General features: G+C 35.0%; 1 protein-coding gene across 4 annotated transcripts in view; it reads right to left on the bottom strand.

Annotated features, from left to right (window-relative positions):
- Positions 1 to 19,930, bottom strand: part of FBXL17 (F-box and leucine rich repeat protein 17) — a 280,832-nt gene that overhangs the window by 214,647 nt on the left and 46,255 nt on the right. Inside the window, exon 5 of one of the 4 annotated variants that reach the window (XM_085528662.1) lies at positions 15,607 to 15,731. The exons of the other annotated variants lie outside the window; for them this stretch is intronic. Within the exon in view, the coding sequence (XP_085384788.1) occupies positions 15,666 to 15,731 (66 nt within the window). The 3' untranslated portion in view covers positions 15,607 to 15,665. Of the gene's footprint in view, positions 1 to 15,606; positions 15,732 to 19,930 lie in introns of those variants that run through there. 4 annotated transcript variants of the gene reach the window in all.

The following is a 19,930-nucleotide window of genomic DNA, read 5'->3' on the forward strand; positions in this document are numbered from 1 at the left end:
GGTAGGAGTGACCTCTGAACATAGGGACAATAAAAACAAAAATGTAAATGGCAGCAATAGAGCTTTAATATGCACAAATACAAAATCTCAGACCCAAATGAGACAGCATAGTTCAGAAAGTTTTTTTTTTAATTGATACTGTATAGGATACACATACACATTCTTTCAACTAAATCAAAGAAAATGCTTTGTAATAAATATCACCTCTATTCACAGAAAGAAAATCCTTAAGTGAAAGCTCTGCCCATTCTATGCTTTATACTTCACACATCATTCACTGCTCAGACACGGAGTACACCATTACACTTTGTGACAGCAACAACTGAAAATCCTAAAAGAGAAACCAAACTATGTTTTTTTTTAACTGAAAAACAAACGATATAAAGAAACATCCCATGACTTCTGCTTTGTCTCAGCTAAAACAGCAAGGAAAACCAAAAAGCATTAAAGCGAAGGAGTCTGTCACAGAGAACATAATTTGCCAAAATTCTTTAGAACATACTTGATACTTTGAGAGGATTTTCTCTTTTTTCAAACAGACTTTTTTTCCACAGAGTGGTCTGTTAAAATGCAAAAGCAGGGAGATTTCCAGTTTTGTTTTATTTGCTATCATAAACTTAGAAAAAGCAGTCTTGAATTTCGCTTATGAAAGCTGAGAGAACATGGAAATTGGTTGGAGAATTTGGAAATTGGTTATTTCCAAGGAAAATATGTACAGTAGCGTAGCTGGTTGGTTACATTTACATCACTAATTTTGTCCTGAAACAGTTCAATCTTAAGAGGCTCTGGGAATGTAGATGTCAAGAGAAATAGAGAATATGTAAAAACAAGCAGAAATAAAATAGTCCGAGAGGCATGTAAACAAATCAGTGATATCCATGTGACTTTTTGCCATCTGGGTTAAATAACTGCACATTTCCAAGGCCAAAGACTAAGAGGGGAAGGTCAATCATCTCATAACGGCCCTCACAGATAGAGCAGAAACTGATGAATTGGGAAGCTGGAGGTTCAAGAGAACTACAAAGACTCAGAAAGTCACGTTTCTCTCTGCCCATCCTAGGCAAAGCATGCCTGAATAATTATGGCTGAGAGATTACAAACAGCATTAGAAACAAGAATGTGATATGATGTGCAAGTGAGCATGAGTTAGATTTGATTCTGTATTCCTATAATTTCCAAAGACGGAAAAAAGAGCTGTTCAAATTATTTCAGTCACTGCATATGCACATTCAAGAACAGTGTCCTGCTGATGAGAAATGCAAAGACTGCTGTAACAGCCAGGACTGCACACAGGCTACAATGCTTATTAATCCCAGAACAGAAGCAGTCTTCCATGCAAACAAGCAGAAACAGCAGAACTCATCATTGCACAGATCCACATCTGATGGCTGACAGGTTTATGTCGAGCCCTGCACACTGTGTGATGATGGCAAGACCAGAACAAGAGGGTGCTGAAGTAATGCAATTCTGTTTTAAAAGGAGAGAAGAAACTACACTCAGACACAAGAAACATACAATTATGGACTTCCTGCAGTTCAACACATTCAGAAAACAGATGACAAGTGGTCTTGAGACTGTCACAGAAAAGGAAAGACAAAACCAAATAAGGTAAGAAGGAGAAAGAAAAAAAAAAATTTTTTTTTGAAACTTCTTGACTTGATTTCATATAATTTACTATTATCTCAAATTGTCATTTCAGTTTGAGAAACTCGAGGGTTTTAAAAGAAAAAAGAAAAAACAAACAAAACAAAACAAAGAAAGAAAAAGCAACCTACAACCCAGTTCTGAATATGCATACAAAATGCAGGCATATAAACTAGTTCTTTCTAATCGAGTCAACAAGATTATTTAAGAGGTAACACTATTTTCTGCTTTTCCTAATTTGAACAAATTTAACTTTTTTTTTTACCCTTACAACTTCATTCCCCTTTCCTATCAGTAAGCATGACAATTATCAGCAGCAAAGTAATTTTTTTATGCCAAAGCTGTAAAACAAAATCAATAAGGGAAAATGAGCCATTACTTTACTGAAAAACACCCAAAATACTGCCAGCACCCTAAATCTTTTGATGAATTCCTCCACAAATCAGCTGCAATTTTGTGAATATAGCAAACTATACAATATCCAATGCTTTGCATAATCAATGCATCTTCAGCATCTCCAGTTAGTAGCAAATCAATTACGGTCAGCTCTCAAATAGTCATCAGTAGTGCCCAAGTATACTATTTAATGACTTTCAGTTGTATCATGTCAGCAAATTTTCAGTGGAGTGATCAAGAGAGACAGACAATTTGTCTGCTGAAGTTGTACATACTCACGAGTATAAAAATTAGAATAAATATGTTATTTCTGTTCCTAATGTAATACCTAGAAAGGCAATGGAAATGTATTTCTTCCTTGCCTTTTTCCATCCCCAGCCCTTTTGTTGTCATACATCTGCAGAACTTGCAGGATACAGATGAGGACTGAGGTCTCTTTGGACTTCATTGGCAGATTCCTTCTTCAGAATGAACAGCATCACTAGCTGGGCAACTACAAAAATCAACTCCTGTCTTTCTGTTGTATCCCTGCAAAGCTGGGCCCCCTCAGATGTTTTAGTCTTAATGCTTCAAAAATAGTTTCTGTCTCTCCTAACTCGTATCTCAATTCCTCTTCTTCTGACCTCCTTAATGTCATTAAACAATTAACATAATAAATATTAAGGAAAGAAAAACAATGTAGAGACAAATGAAAATTCTAAACAATAGTGGTTTACCTGTGGTAGGCTACTGACAACACGGCATCTGTATAGTTTACAGATGTTTTGGGGAGTTATCTTAGATGATGTAAATGTAACAACTACTTACAAGTAAAGCCCTTCACAGAATACAACCAAGTAACTCATTAAACTGAAAAATGTGGGAATCAATGTAAGAATTAAAGAATAAAATATAAATTAAAAAATATATATATTCTAGAAATAAGCCTTAAGTAGTTTCACTATGAATATGCACTCCCCCAAAAGCAGAATGAAATTAACTCCCATAGAAAACTTAGGAGTATAGCAAACATGGATCAGAAAAACAGCTGTTCATGAACTAGATGAGTCTGAAGACTGAAGTCACTGACGTCCACATTCTTAACATTTTCACCTGCCAGTATTCATGAAGTAAACAACATAATCACTTTTGGATGAAAACAGATATGCTTCTGAACATTACTGCACTGTGTGATTATCTAAGCTAGCAAGCAGTAAGACTCCCTGGTCCCATAGGTCTCTCTTCCATTTTTGTGTGTTGTTAAATTCCCTATCCCAGACAAAATCATCAGCCAGGTCTCACTAACTATAGAAGCTTCAAGATTTAATCCAATGAGAAATTCTATGGAGTCTGGACTACTTGGTATTATTCAATGAACATTACTGCACTTTTGGAAAAGTTGTAATGATGAAAATGTGTAAGTTCAGTAGCCAGAGCACAAAAACCACAACTTAGTGGTAGCAATTGCTGCTGTGGATTTATTTAGTGTTTTTTACTCTTTGTTACATATATCAATGTCAGAAGTTACTGCACATATATTTTAAACCAATTGCTATAAGTTGTTGCTTTTCAAAGGAGACGTACAGTCTCCTTATTTATGCTGAATTGGTGTGGGACAGAACTTATTGCATTTCTTAATAGTTCTCATGCATTTTCTGGATTTGTGACCAAAAAAAAAGCGTTGATAACACACCAATGTTTTAGTTACTGCTAGTGCACAAGAAAGTAGGAGGGCACACAACCAGGACAGCTGATCCAGCTGACAAAAGTGTGATATATATAATAACATATTCAGTAATAAAAGCTGAGTTACAGGACATCTGGAGTTTTGGAGTTTGTCTTCTCATGTAACTGTCTTAAGTGATGAAGTCATGTATTCCCAGAAATGGCTAAATGATTGCTTGCTGATGAGAAGCAGTGAATGAATGTCTTACTTTTCTTTGCTTGCATAAACGGCTCTTGCTTTACCTATTAGACTGTTTTTATCTCAGTTTGCCAATTTTCTCACTTTTACCCCTCCAATTTTCTCTCCCAGCTCACAGTGAAATAAGCAAACAGCTGTGTTGCAAGCTCTGCTGCTTACCAGGGCTAATCCACAGCAGTATTAAAAAAAAAAAAAAAAAAAAAAAAGAACACCTGTTACCTCACTAAAATGACAATTCCATCTCTATTAATATATTCATAAGCTTTTAGTGTTTCTTTATTAAGGTTTTTAATTTCAAGAGTTCTTGTCTAAGGGATAAATATTTGTTTCCATATGCTACAAAAGTTGGCAGTAACTTTCGTCTGACAAATACATTTAGCAAGTGTCCTTATATAAATATCTGTAACTTGTGACCCAGGAATTGTGCTTTACTACAGAAAAATCATTTATGAGAAACAGGAAAGACAAGACGACTTAATATCCAACAGTGATTGTCACTAAAATAAGAAAGTTTTCCCCAAACTTGGAATTGTTAGTCTGGAAACATGCCATAGACAAACAGGATAATGTGACCACTTCACTTCGCATTTGGTTTTATTTCCTATCTCACTGCTTCACTGCACTGCAAGAACCCTAGGGAAGTGGACAAGGTATTTTATTCAATGTCTTCTTATTGCTCTAAGAATATGAAAACAATATCCCAACTTCACTATGAAATGACCTTGATGATCTGTATAACATTTGTCAGAGACTAATAAAATTTGTAAATATACTTGCTGATATGATTGATTGCATTCTTCCCTGCTTCAGTTACCTCAAACTAAATTGCCTGTCATTATAATGATGACTTTTGTAACTGCAGTTTCTTAATTTTTTCCTCAGCCTTTCAACAGTTATCTCACAACTGATCAAAAGACTCTATGGATCAATAACGGGTACTGCATAAAATACTACACTCTAACAATAAGTATTTTTAATCTTTCTCCTTACAACATTTTGAGACAGAGCACTGGCAGAGAATGTAATTCATGATTAACAGTCTGCACATATCGAGCATCATGAACAGTAAATGAATATTACAGATTATGAATAGCATCCAGTGCCAGTGATTCATGGTTGTGCCAGTGGAGTGGACAAAAAAACATTAATGAAAACAAAATAATAATAATGAAATGATATAATCAACAAACATATTTTAGACTTACTGATCATAGACTGTCCATTCTGCTGAGCTACACAAGCACCTGACATGCTCTTCCCTATCATGAGTTCAAGTGCACTGCATGAATGCAGTGATAATCAGAATGGCTTTGTAAAGAATGAGAAAAAAAAATTGCAGCATTTGCTCCCATGGGTCTCTATCCACTAGGAAAGTGTCCGTACTACTCACTGTCCCTGAAAACAACATACCTTCTACTCTGGGGGTGCCCAGTTCATCAGGTCACGATGATACAGTGTTCTCCATATTTACAGAAAAGCCTACTTGGTGAGCAACGGTATCTCTATGAATAACCATGAATATTCTGCATAACCCTCAGGAAGCTTTTCCTTCACAACCAGATTTGCCAGTGTTACAAGCCCAAATATTACAGAAAGCCTACTCAGGACATTGCAAAGACAAAGTTGAATGAAATGACGCTAAATTGGAAATACCTTGCAGATCAACTTTACATGCTAAACACTGAGCCAAAAGAAGACAGTTACAGAATACTTATTGGAGTTGACTTACTAAAATGTCCACCACTTGAGAGCAAGCAAACCTCCAGGGTGGAATACACTGGATAATCCATTCCATAACTCCTTTAAGCAGAGCCTAGCAGCTGCCCCATATGAGATGAGAGCCAACTCCAGCCACAGCCGTCCACACCCTCCTGCCTCACTGCAGGCTGCAGCTCCAGCCTAGGGCTGCTCCAGCAGGGGCTCTCCATGAGCTGCACTTCCTCCAGATTGCATCTTCCACTGCTGCACTGCAGCTCCTCCATGACTGCACAGAGGTGCCCACAGGCTGCAGGGAGACAGCCTGCTTTAATGTCAGCCTAACCTGGGCTGCAGGGAGCGTCTACACGACACCTGGAGCATCTCCTGCTCTCCTCCTCCACTGACATAGGGATCTGCAGAATTGCTTCTCTTTCTTTTGTTTTTCTCGGCCTTCTCTCATGCTGCTGCAGTCAACATCCTGACACCTACACCCTGTACACTGAGAAAAGAACTCCAGTCTACTGTCAGTTCCAGTCCTTCTCATATTTCTGTCATCAGAAAAAGCCTATCCACCAAAATCTAGTAGTTCTCGATTTCAGAGGATAAGTTCTCCTAGACAATAGCAATAGAACATCTTCATGCAATTACATACACTAAGGCAAGTTCATATTCTCTTTTGGCACCAGCACCATATTAAGGATTGTCAGACTATTATGAGTCACCACTATAATCAAATGTGTCTGTGTCCATGTTCTTTACCCCCTCTACTCTGCCCTGGTGAGGCCTCATCTGGAATATTGTGTCCAGTTCTGGGCTCCCCAGTACAAAAAAGACAGGGATCTCTTGGAAAGAGTCCAGTGGAGGGCCACGAAGATGGTGAAGGGCCTGGAGCATCTCCCCTATGAGGAGAGACTTAGGGAACTGGGTCTGTTTAGCCTTGAGAAAAGAAGGCTGAGAGGGGACTTGATCCAGGTTTATAAATACCTGAGGTGTGGGAGCCATAGTGGTGAGGCTGGTATCTTTTCAGTAGTGCGTGGGGACAGGACTAGGGGTAATGGGATGAAAGTACAGCATAGGAAGTTCTGCACTAATGTGCACAAGAACTTCTTTATGGTGAGGGTGACGGAGCACTGGAACAGGCTGCCCAGGGAGGTGGTGGAGTCTCCTTCTCTGGAGATATTTAAGACCCGCCTGGACGCCTTCCATGGTGTAGGGAGCCTGCTTTGGCAGGGGGGTTGGACTCCATGATCTCTAGAGGTCCCTTCCAACCCCTACAATTCTGTGATTCTGTGATTCTTTAAAAACAGGATACATTAGCTATCTTTTTTTATCTGCCATCCTATAAATTCTCACATCACAAAATCTAGGCAGACAACACGCTCAAGAACTTAATAAAGTTCCTGAACCAAGAAGCTCATCTGTCGTCCTCTGTCATATAGATTAATTCTTGAAGACATGTTAAAGAAATATTTCTCAGCTTTTCTCATAATTCTAGCTATCTCTTCAGAAATACACATTCAAATAACTGATGTTCAGCTGAAGTACTGAAATGCTTATTAACATATTCCTTGATGTATGTATATTTTTCTGATGGAAATAATAAATAGCATATCTTTAAAAAAGAAAAAGACACTTTTATTAAATAAGGTTTCTTTACAGATCACTGGCTGTTAATATTACAGAGACTGAGTAAAACTAAATAAAATTACTCCCAGTAAAAGTGAACAATATACTCTGTTTCTAAATAAATAAATAAATAAAAATAAAAATTAGAATTTAAAAGCCTTTATGTTTTTATAATTGACTCTCTAAATGAAATTTTAATCTTCTATTGGTTTGCCATCCAGGAATTAGAAAATCTAAAATAATGCAAATTCAACATAGCAATGAAGTTGTTGTAATATAACTCAGAAGTATTTAACTAGCACAGAACTCCACAGTATTAAAATAATTAATAAATGTCTTAGTCTTTTTTTATTATTTTATATTCCTAACCTGATAAGCTTTGTTGGTGTTTTTTTCTGTTGATTTTCCTTTTTAAAAAGGTACATGCTCTTGGTTACATGACTCCTACAATTGCATCATTAAGAAAAAGCTAGATACTGCTATTCTTGGCAATGCACCAATGGGGAATAACTAAAAGAAATACTAACTACTTATTAAATTTAAATTCAAGCTTTATATTTTTCTTCTCCACAAGCAAAACACTTTGCTCTCTTTAAACCAAGGCAATTGCAATCTATATTTTCATTCAATTAAAGTAAAAATAAATTATATACTACAAAAACATTTTGTATCAATGTTATGTTTACATGCTAAAAACATATTGCATATGTTTCACTAGCCAATGTACAAGGTTTTTACTAAAGTGCTCACTACTCATTTAACTGCTTCAGGTCACAGAACTGATCTGAAGTGAGGTCAGGAAAGTCAGCAAATCCCACACATTTGATTTTACCACAGAAGCACTGTTTCAGATATAAATGCCTCTCCATTCAAATGACAGAATCCTTTTTGTTCATGAAAATATATAATGAAATATCTTTTAAGTATACTTCAATTACGGCATCCTAAAACTTAAAGAAGCATCTTCAGAGGGTGAACTACAGAAGACTGTAGAGTTGCACAGAAAACCATGAACATCTTCAGTATTAAAACACATGGATGTAGTAATTTTTCAATAGCTCTTCCCAGCTTCCACTTTAACACTTCCGAATATCTGGGTAAATGAAGGTATGTAAAGCTTTGACAAGCTATAAACAAACTTCAGCCCAAGAAACACTTTCATGTAACTATGTGTCAATATTAAACCATGACACTGGACCTATAAAAATAAAAAATCTTCACTACATTATAAAATATATAAATATATTTGCATTTGCCAAGGAACACATACATTTTCAGACCAGTTAGCAAAAATATAAGGAATGCTTTTTTTCTTAGTATTCCAAAGCCACCCCACATCCAAAGGATCCCACTCCAAACAATTTTCTACAATGTCAGAACCTACTGGAACCATGCATGTTATATAGAATGGTACTACTGAGAAATCCCAGCTGGCACACAAACTATGTACATCATAGTCAAACAAAAAACAACAGATCACCTAAAACTGCTATTTAATTGGACTATATGATTAAAGAAAAAAGTGATTTCACTCACACTTAGTATGTTTTTGCTGGTTTGATTAACATTTTTGAGGATGTACATTTCGTCTAAGTTGAGTTGTTTTGCACTGACTTAAGTCATTCTTTCTGTACGTTTATACCTTTCCAGCACTTGTGGATGACTGATATAGCTGAAAAAGTGAAGTTCAAAGAAGTGAATCACTAAAGGATTAATACTGTGCAAGTTGTATCTAAATGGGACCACCTAGTGCTGTGCCTACTAAAACAATTACCAGATGGCTCAGACAACTGACAATAACTTTCTGATTACTGACACTAATCAACAACAGCAATAATTTTGAAGTGACTTAAATAAGAAAAAAAAAAAATCCTGTTTTTCTCCTGTAATTAGATTTAAATGGATACTGAAATAGATGTCTTTGACAAAAACATGAGAAGTCTTCCACTTCACAAAAACACGTTGTTGTTATAAACAAATCAATCATATCTCCTTTCACTGAAGATTGAAGGTGAAAGAATGCAGATCTCTCTTTCTTCCTTGCAAAACTTACTCCAAAAGATACAATACTGCCTCCGGAAAGGACTGAGCTACTTTTCCTCACTATTAACCAACAGAGAAAAATGGAAAATAATAATAACTTTCCTTTTCTTCTGAAAAAGAAGCAATGTTTATTCCCCTTGTTTTTAAAATGAGCTGGAAGAGTTCACATGATAAGCTTACAGGGATTTTCTTCTGCTGTCCACTGCCATAAAATTTTCTTACGCAACTGAAGAGTGAATCACATTTATAAGGGTTTTTGAATTCAGGAGACTTAATTACTGGCTGACTCTTCCACACCCTGGAATGTGTCCATAGAAGGGCAACAAAACTGGTGAGGGGTCTGGAGTACAAGTCTTACGAGGAGCAGCTCAGGGCGCTGGGATTGTTTAGCCTGGAGAAGAGGGGGCTCAGGGGAGATCTCATTGCACTCTACAACATCCTGAAGGGAGGTTGTGATGAGGAGGGGCTTGGCCTCTTCTCCCGGGCAACAAACAAGACCGAGGAAATGGCCACAAGTTGTACAAGAAGAGGTTTAGGTTAGACATAAGGAAAAACTTTTCTCTCAGAGTGGTCAGGCTCTGAAATGGCTGCCCAGGGAGGGGGTGGAGTTGCCATCCCTGGCGGTGTTCAAGAGGCATCTGGATGAGGAGCTATGAGATATGGTTTAGTGGTTTGCTGTAGCTACAGTAATGGGAGGACAGTTGGACTAGATGATCTTGTAGGTCCTTTCCAACCTGGTGATTCTATGATTCTCCAGTGCTTAATTGTTTTCAGGAAACAAAATGTTCTGGACATATGTTTTGCACTGATTTTTGAAACAATTCACATTATTAATACAAAGTTCTCTCAATCAGAGAATCATAGAACACCCTGAGATGGACAGGACAAGTCCTGAATACACACAAGGCAATTTATGAGCCAAAATTATAAAACTAAAAATGTTGTCCAAATGTATCTTTTATAAAATCTTTTCATGTATATTAGCAGATGTTCATTTTGCAAGGCATTCTTTAAAGCAAAGAAAACATGAGGATTCTTTAATAATCTAAGAAACAGTTTCATCACATATGAAGTAATTCCTCTAGTTAAACTGTCTTCATTATGTAATAACTATTTTCCATTAAAATATGCCGAGTAATTTTATTAAGAGACTAAAATGAATATAACTGACCAAATTCTTAAACAGGCTTCATTAAGATGATCTTTGTACATAAAAGGAAATAGAAATAAAAAATAATTTCATAAAACTAACATTAGTTAGTTACGTTAAATACAACAGCAATATTATCCATAATCAAACTGTTCTTCTGTATAATTAGCTATACTCAGTATTATAAAACAAATGCACAAAATTTACTTCCTTGCATATATAACCCCAGTATAATACTACTCCCCTTTTGATATGACAATGAGTGAATTAATCTAAGTACATACAAAAGTAATGAAAATAGATTTAATGTATTAAAGGTTCTGTAGCATACATAATGTGGATGGCAGCAAAAGAAACAGAGTGAATTATTGCTTAATAAAACAACATGTTTTCAAAGTTACACAGAGCTCAGTGGTTTAACTTCAATTCTTAAACTTATCCAATGATTCTTTACACCTAACTCCCAATTTTCCATCTTTCAGGCTGCTATTTTCTCATTCAGGGATATTTACTTTTATCCTGCTAATGCTTAGTTTCCATAAGTTTTAACAAGGGTCCATCAAAAAGCATTTTAGAACTTTAAATGGTTTTCATCAACCAAAACTGCTTTTCTATGAATTTTAATCCTGTCAAATATTTTCCTATTTACAGCCTCTTCCTAAATGGATCTATCCAAGTCTATTTTGTATCATTCAGCTACACTTAGTCCAGTGCATTGGAAAGGTTTGTTTTCCTGTAATTACCTAGGCCATGATAAAAACCACTAAAACAACAAAAACAAACATAATACCTGCTGTTACATTACTGAACATTTGAAGACCACCTCAGGGGACAAGCCAGTCCTAGGGCAGAAGTTACATATGCTCAGAAATAATGCAGGTATTTTATCCTTGAGTATCTCAAGAGAACTGCAGTGAACGCCAGCAAGTCCAGCAATTTCTTCATGCTCAGTTCACTATGAACATATGTGCGAGCACTCCACATGTCTTTCTGGCCAAAGGAAACTCATACCTACTGCCTGCCAATTAGCTAGATTGTAATGTTATTTTAAAATGCAATGTAATGTTTGGTCAAAAGATGTTATACCAGTAAGACAACATTCAAACCATCTTTCCTGATCCAATGCAGAAATAAAACATTTCTTGCCCTTAAAACAGCAAACATCACTTCTGTGTGAGGCATTCTGTCTCACATCACTGTGCTAGCAGGAACATGAAGAAAAAGCTGAATGAAATTCTTGCTTCTTCCCTAAGGCAGTTAATATTTGTGAGGCACTTACAGCTACATATGAATAAGAGAACTATAGAACAGCTTTGAGACCTCAAAGATCATCTAGTTACAACTGCCTGTGATGCAGAGTGACTCTACCCAATAGATCCCAGGTCCCCATCCAACCTGGCCTCTATGACCTGGTCTCCTTGAAAACTTCTCCATGCTGAACAACCCCATCTCTTTCACCCTGTCTTCATAGGAGGGGTTCTGAGGTTCTCCAACCATTTCCTCTGGCCCCACCCCCACAATTCCATTTTAATGGAGTTACTTTAAGTATTGCTGTTACTCTGGAAAGTACCCTACTTAGTTATTTCTCAACAATATATAGAATAATATATTGCTATACTGAAGAGTAAAGCTTGGTTTAGCATTAATTTTCCATACACCATCTTATAGGTTTTTTCCATCTTATCTTGACGTGAAACACAAGATTTCTCAGAAATCCATGTTGCCAAGTAATCACTGACAAACAGCTGTAGTTTTTAATCTGAACGTTTTAATGTCATTTTTGAGGCACAGGTTAAAAAGTTAAATGTGTATCACAATCTAAGTATTTACATTAATAATTTTTCCACTTGAAGTATTTTTCATATCTGTTTCACATTTACCCTCCAGTAGACTGGCAAGGTAAACTTACGTCTCTGGTCTAAATACCGTATTGTTATGTGTGACATGTTTAATTAAAAACATGCATACAGCTTAATACAAATTTTACTGACATTTACTGCAGAACAGAAGTAAAACATGAGACAGATAAAATGTCCAATACTCACTGAAATAAGAATTAATCTTTACTGCAAGCAAAATCAGAAAAAAAGGATATGCAAATGTTTAGAAACATCACTAAAACAGCCCCTTCTGAAATACTTCTTCATTCCAAGGTTTTCCAGTGTAATTGTATGTTGTACTTAATATAGCACTTTCATTTCTCCTTCATTCTACAGATTTTTGTAAGGATGACAATATAATTAATATTAAATACAAAAATGCTGAGTACTTCTAACTTAACTCTAAGCCTTTAACTTAGAAAGCTGCTTTCAAAGAGAGGTGTGACTTTATAATGTTAATACACAGTTTCCTAAAATTAAATTTTTAGATTTCCAACAAATTCACAGAACCAATGCAAACTAATTAAATTTAAAATGAATACAGATTGCATTGTTTACCTTATGAAGATTGTGTTGTGTTTTTGATTTTTTTTTCCTGTTGTTTTCTAATAGTACATAACTATAGGATAAGCATATCCTCTAAATAAACGTTTTGGTTTGGGTTTTCTTGAACATTTAGTCTGCCTTGGAAAAGCTGGGAGAAAGACGTAAAAAAAACACTTTTTACTTATTCAGCTGTAGCGCTGCATCTACATTTCTTTTCTTCCATGACAGACAAATTTATTTCCATGTCTCTACTCAACAATAGATTTGAAGCAGAGGAGAGGGCAGCAGCAAGCATCCCAGCAAATCTCCCTGCTCTTTCCCCCTCTCCCTTTCTTGCTTCCTTGGCGCAGTGATTGACTTATGAACGGAAAGAGAAAGCAACTAAACAGAAGGTGAACAAAGACAGGAGCATGAAACTTTTACATGGATATAAAAATATCTGGATTATTTGAAGCAATCCGGAAACAAAATTATACATTATTATTATCACTAGTGATTATTCAGAGGAGTGACCAGCTGAAATACTTGTGCTGATTCATCAGTAACATTGAAGAGTACAAAGAGTACAAAGAGTACACGTTCCAGGGAGAGGACAAAATGGTAGTTACTGCGTTTTACTCTCCTGATCAGTGATATGCCATGTTAGAGTAGCTCTCCGAAGTTGTAGAAATTAGGCTTGTGGCTGATTCTACTTTGACTACCTGTTAGTTTTCGTAAGACTTTAAGGCATGCAGCATTTGATAACATTATAATAACCATCACACTTTCACTTCATAGTCATGACTTCCAGACCACCAAAATTTCAAGAGGATAAATGCACCAATTAAGCAGCTCTAGAGCATAGACATCCCCAGGTATTAGCGATTTCCTCACAGGCAACTTAAAAGAACCCTTTTTTTTTCTTTTTTTTTTTTTTTTAAATTATTTTAATTGGGAAGAGTATTTCAATAGGTGCTTTCAAGCCTCTGCCATTATTCTGTTACACGAATAGGAAGCATTTACACAATCCACTAGTTATAAAAGATCTAAGACGGGAATGGGTGTAAATGAATTCTCAGAATATAAATGTATTCGTAATATTCTGAAAAGATCACATTAATTAGGGAGAGACTTTTGACATTAAAAAAATGTTCAAAAAAGCACCCTATGAGAGGGCAGTTTTACTTCCTACGGGTCTGAGGGCATAAGGTGAAGAAAAGAAAAAAAGAAGTCTGGGTTTCATAAAGCTTTTCATAGTTAAATTTTGATATACTTCAAGATGAGTAACTACTCCATGTTTATAGAGTAGTTTAGAAATGTGAAGAACTGTCATTCCAAACATAATGGCCACTAAGCCAAAGACAAGATGCTGACATTTTCCAAAAACTCAACTGCAATAAGGAAAGTATTTTCAAAGTAGCGAACTGCAGTTCCTGGAAGCAGGGTCTTCATTTTGTTTTAGAATGTCAAGAGGTTTTCACTTAATCACATAAAACTCTTTACAGTGTTAAAATATCTAAAAAGATATACTTATATGCCTCAGCCTAATCGAAGTGTATTTAGAAAACAACATCAAATAAATCTTCCTTGACCAAAACTGCTGAGAGTTACTCACAAAATGACAGTTTTATCTATACACAAAATAAAAGAGTAATGAACAGAATGAACAGTTTTCCTTTAAGATCAGACCATCAATCATTACGAAGAGATTAAGTACTGTATCTATCCCACCAGCATTCAGGAAGAAAAAAAAAAATGGGGGGGGGGTGGGGGAGGGAGGGGGGAAGAAAAGAAAAAAAAAGAAAAAAAAAAAGCATCCCATTGCAATTTTATAATACGGATACTCTACTTAAAGAATCATGGTCAGCAACTCATTCTAACTATAACAGAAGCAACTACTTGCATAATTTTCCTTTAATTTTTCCTGTGTCACATATACGGAAATGCAATAAAACGCAATAATACACATTCTTAGTTCTAGCAAGTTGTCATTCAGACCTCTAATTTTATATTAAAAATTATAAATCTAAGAGCATTTTTAGAGTCTTCTACCATCTGCCTCAAGGACAATCTCTTAATAGAAAGGCGTGTACATCACAAATACAAACAAATTGTCCAGCATACGTTATCTTCTGATGTTGAGGTAGTTTGCTTAAATTACCTTCAGAGATTCCTCAAATTTCAAGTTTCAATTTCCTCAGGTTTCAAATTAAAATGTCAAAGAACTGAGCAGTTTGCTCTGGAAGATGATTCCTGAAAACTATGGGAGGGGAGAGATTGTTTGTCCAATAGCTGCATTGTCTCCATATAAGTATAATCTAGACATAGATTAAATCCTGCTGCTCATATCTTGTAAAAGTCTTCCCACGACATAAATAAAAAGCTTACTGTAACTGGTAACACTTCTCATTTCATCTGCAAATTGTGCTTGATAAGTACTTTCAGGTGTTTCTGTTATTTCACTTTTAAGCTGCCGTAAGTAAGCTTAAGTAAGAAAGATTCTCCTCAACTGTTCTCTTTTCTCCCACCTACACATATATAAATAGGACAACGAGAGCATAAGCCTTTTTCTTTGTCACAAGTGTAATTCCTCCCATAATAGACTCATGTTACAAATTAAGAATACAATTCAGGAAAATCATAGAGGGAAAACCACTTACTGCCCCAAGAGTAAGTATTTATTTACTGAAAAAGTCACTATATCAAAAACTAAAACTATGATCACTACTAGACACTGGCAAAAAAAATTAATGGATCCTTGCCTCTTTAGGTGTTTTCTGCTCTTCTCAGCTCTGTTTCTCTAGCAAAGTAGCAGTAGCACTGAACTTTCTCTAAATGGCCTGCATTTCTTCATCTTAAGCACCTGCTAAAAAAGTGAATATCCTTTGCTCACTAACCTTAAAAATGCACAGGAAATTTTTGTCTACTTATCTTTATTGTCACCACCTTGAACCAAAGCTGACAGATGAAGAATTTAGATACAATTATGTGGCTACAATACTTTATAATATATGAACAATTACACCATTCTTACTTCTTGAAAACACTTCTTTCCATTCAGATTAACCCTGTCGTAGTCCATGCTTCTTTCATAAAATACTGGTCAATATGGTATTTCTGTACTTGCAAATAATGTGCATTTCTATATTAAAAATATGTACATAAAAGATACATGAAAATTCTAGTTCCGTTTCTTACTCTCCCCAAAAATTACTTAAACTTATCAAAACTGGAGCAGGTGTCTCTTCCAATCTGAGCAATTCTGGGATTTCTCCACCTTCACTGCTGAAAATGAACATTGGCATACAACATGAATGCACACTCCAAGACTTTGTTTTGCTGGAATGTCTATGAGGTTGTTACCAATAAGAGTATAACAACAGGAGGTGGTTCGGTACTGGCACATGTTGCCCAGAGAGGCTATGGAATCTCTGTCACGGAATCACAGAACTCTTGAATCTATTCAAAACTTACCTGGACAAGACCAGAGCTATGTTCCCTATCTAGCTGGATGTTCTCTGACCAGGACAGCTGACTAGATAACTTCTGGACACCCATTCTGTACATGATTCTGTGACAGATAATTCTAATTTTATGAGAGGGTTGTTTTTCCTTAGTGTTAATTACTGCAGTTTACTGTATAGTTTAACAACTATTCTGATTCCCAGCTAAATTACTATAATTTCAGGAACCAAAATTGAACACTATCTACTTGCAAAATACTTTCCTCTAGGTTAAAAACTTAGTCATAAAGCAAATTTAAAAGACTGTTTTTCAAGCATTATGTGAAGCTGGACTTACTAACCGTATTCTATTCACAGTGAAAAGTCAAGGGACTTTCCCAAGGTGACAGGGAGTATTTGTCCTGTTTGTAAACTCTAAGGTTAGAATATCAGGAAAAGCTAATTACAAATAAGGAAATAACTGAAATTTCCTCTGCTTTCACATTCCGTAGGCTGTTAATAAGCCCATGATGGTAGTAAGAAAAATCACTTTGGCTTCCAATTCCAATGAAGATCCATACATTGCCCGCTTCTATTCAGTTCTGTGCTTGTTTTAGTACTGCTGCTCAATAAAACAGTAAAATATTTTTATGTTACGCAAGCATAGAGGATATAAATGCTACTTGAAATATTTTTTTGTCATCGGAGTGATACCTGACACATAGTTAGCAAACATTAATCACAAATTTCCAAAGAACAGCACAGCTAACATGTAGAGTTAGTAGGCAACAAGGATGGCACTTCATTAATGAGAGCAAAATGCTAAAATGAGCTATATTTTTCCAGTAATGTACTGTTTTTCTATTATCAGTAGTCACATGTTTTTACAAACAGAGAAAGAAAGAATAAGCTCATTTCAAGGACAAAATAATACAAGTTTATATTTTGTTAGTTGTAAATATATTACTATCAAAATAAGACAAAGTCATACATCATTATGCGCAATCTGACAAGGTTCTCCAGTGATCAATTCATAATGACAGAGAGATTAATCACATTTTAGTCCAACAAACTGCATTGAAAAATGTGACTCCTAAGTACAAAATTTGAGAAGATAGCCATCTACACCACAGAATAAAGATTCAAAGACTTTTCATCAGTATTGTCTGATTAGCCCTTTTGGAAAGAGCTCTTTCCCCAATAATGTGAAGTACTGAGGTGTTTGTTTTCATTCAGAACTTACTTAAAGATTTACTATCCATGTACTTGAGATAAAAATTATGAATAGTAAAGTGACAATCGGTTTTGTTTTATTTGAGCTATACAGAAAATACAGCAACTCCCTTTCATCATCATATAGATCATGCAATACTACTCAAATACAGGAAGAAAAAGGGACTTGCTTAATAAAACAGAGAAAAGACCACCTCTTATGAAATAATCATATAAGGATACATTTTTACATTGTACAGCAAAAGCTTTAATATTAATCACTGCTTTTCAGCTACACAAAGTCAAGTTTACCTAGACAGTATGCATAAGTTATAAGTAACCTTCACAAACACTAAACTTCAAGAGATGCTACAATAAAGCACAGAAGACTAAAATAAATTTCATTAAAAAATAAAAATAGAACAACCTCATTGTTCACAGAGGCAAAGAACATCAATTATTCTATTACGTATGCAAAAAAGAAAGTAGTCTAAAACTCTTCAGATGCAAATTATTTCAAGTTACAGAAAACCACCCAAGATACCTTTTCTTTCATTAGCATACTTCAGCCACTCTTCACAAGATTTACATTGGTAATGAAAATACATTAAATATTTTGTAGCTACAACATTAACAATCTGAAATTATATATGTTAGCACAAACAGCTGACTTTAACACAAACCTCACCAGCACCAAATCCAGAACTGCCTACATATTGTTCCTTGAGATTGCTTCTCTAATTCAGAAGTTCAAAATATTCTCATCTTTCTATTAATATCTGGCAGAACACACACTGTTTACCACTATTTAAACTTGAATGAGCACCATTAACGAGCAAACCGTGTGAAAACAGAATATATAAGCATAAGCATGAAACCATTTCTGCAATTATGTTGCACACCAACAAGAAAAGTCTACAAAGCAATAGCTTTGCTGACAATAATTACAGCCACTACTATATCTTAATGGACTGCATTTATTATGTATTAAATTTCCATACAGGAGGGGGGAAAAAAGAAAAACAAAAAAAAACGGCTAATCTTGTTCAAACATCAGGAGCAAAATCAATGTCATTAATCTTCTGCTGTTATTTTTGTCTGTTATTTGTCTACACAAAATAGTTGGGTAATTTTAAAATAAAAATATTTCTTATTAATTGACTTGTACTACATATTGATTAACTCTACTCTTATTTATTTCCTATTTAATATGTTTATTATTATTATTATTATTTTAAATGGTACAATACACATTAATTTAAAAGATTTTCTATGTAAAACTAGCAATCTATAGTGATTAAGAAAAATAGGATACTGCATATCAAGTTTTCAATTGAGAAGGGCATTTAGTAGCTTTGTTTTCAGCTGTTCATATACAATTTCAGTAAGTTGCATGTATGTATAAATATACAATTTGCACTTCATTTCTTTACTACTTTTTAGAAAGAAAATATCATGTGCAATTGTTAAAATTAAAGTACATACAGACTCACACAATCCTCCTCATGTATACCTCTATACTGTACACAGCTGAAGTAAATTCAATAAAGCATTCACATTACTGCAGAGTTTATTATTTTCTTTAAAAAAAAACACAAAAAAACCTGAAAAATTAGCATAGTCTGTGTCTTCAAATGATAAATACTTTATGTATAAACAGATTTACAGTAAGTGATACATTTAATTGAACTGGTATGTTCCAGGTACCTTTTGTAAACCAAAAGATTTTTAACTTCAGGACATAAATTCTGTCAGTTAGAATCTTTTGCAGTAATAGAGTCTCCCTATATGTAGTATAGCTTTTACTGGAAGTATTTATGCACGTAATGTGAAAAATAAATTTATTTAATCTACTGTTTTATCAAGACAATTACTATGAAAGCAAATTGGTTTAATTTCTGGTCTTTTAACAGAATGCCACTCTGCTGCAGGGGTACTATTACACATGATAATTAGTATTAAAACCGCACAGTCTATGACTGAGTAATTTTCATTACACACATTTGACAAAAAAGAATAGCAAAAAGCATGCTGACCTAAATATTGTAGGCTGATATTAACCTTGATCTTCATTCACTTTTTCAATTAAAACCAGAAAAAGAAAATATCTCAGGATGTCACGTACTCCCATGTAGTACTGGCACAACCTGCAAACTTGTTTTTCTCATAGGTGAGAACAGTAAAAATAAAACCACTACTGCCTTCGCTATCAAATAGAAATGTTTTTTGAAAATAAATAGAAATCATAAAAGCAAAATTTGAACACTAAAGGTTTTTTGTATTGGTAAGGTAAAGTGTTTTCAAATAGAGATATCTTAATTGCACAATACCTTGTGCAAACTTTAAAAACAACCATGTTTCAAGAGTCCTCACACACACACACGCACGCACAGACAAACACACAATAAAA

The sequence above is a fragment of the Coturnix japonica genome, chromosome Z (genome assembly GCF_054131305.1).
Source record: "Coturnix japonica strain WE chromosome Z, WE-NBRP24, whole genome shotgun sequence".
In the NCBI taxonomy this organism is placed as follows: Eukaryota; Metazoa; Chordata; class Aves; order Galliformes; family Phasianidae; genus Coturnix; species Coturnix japonica.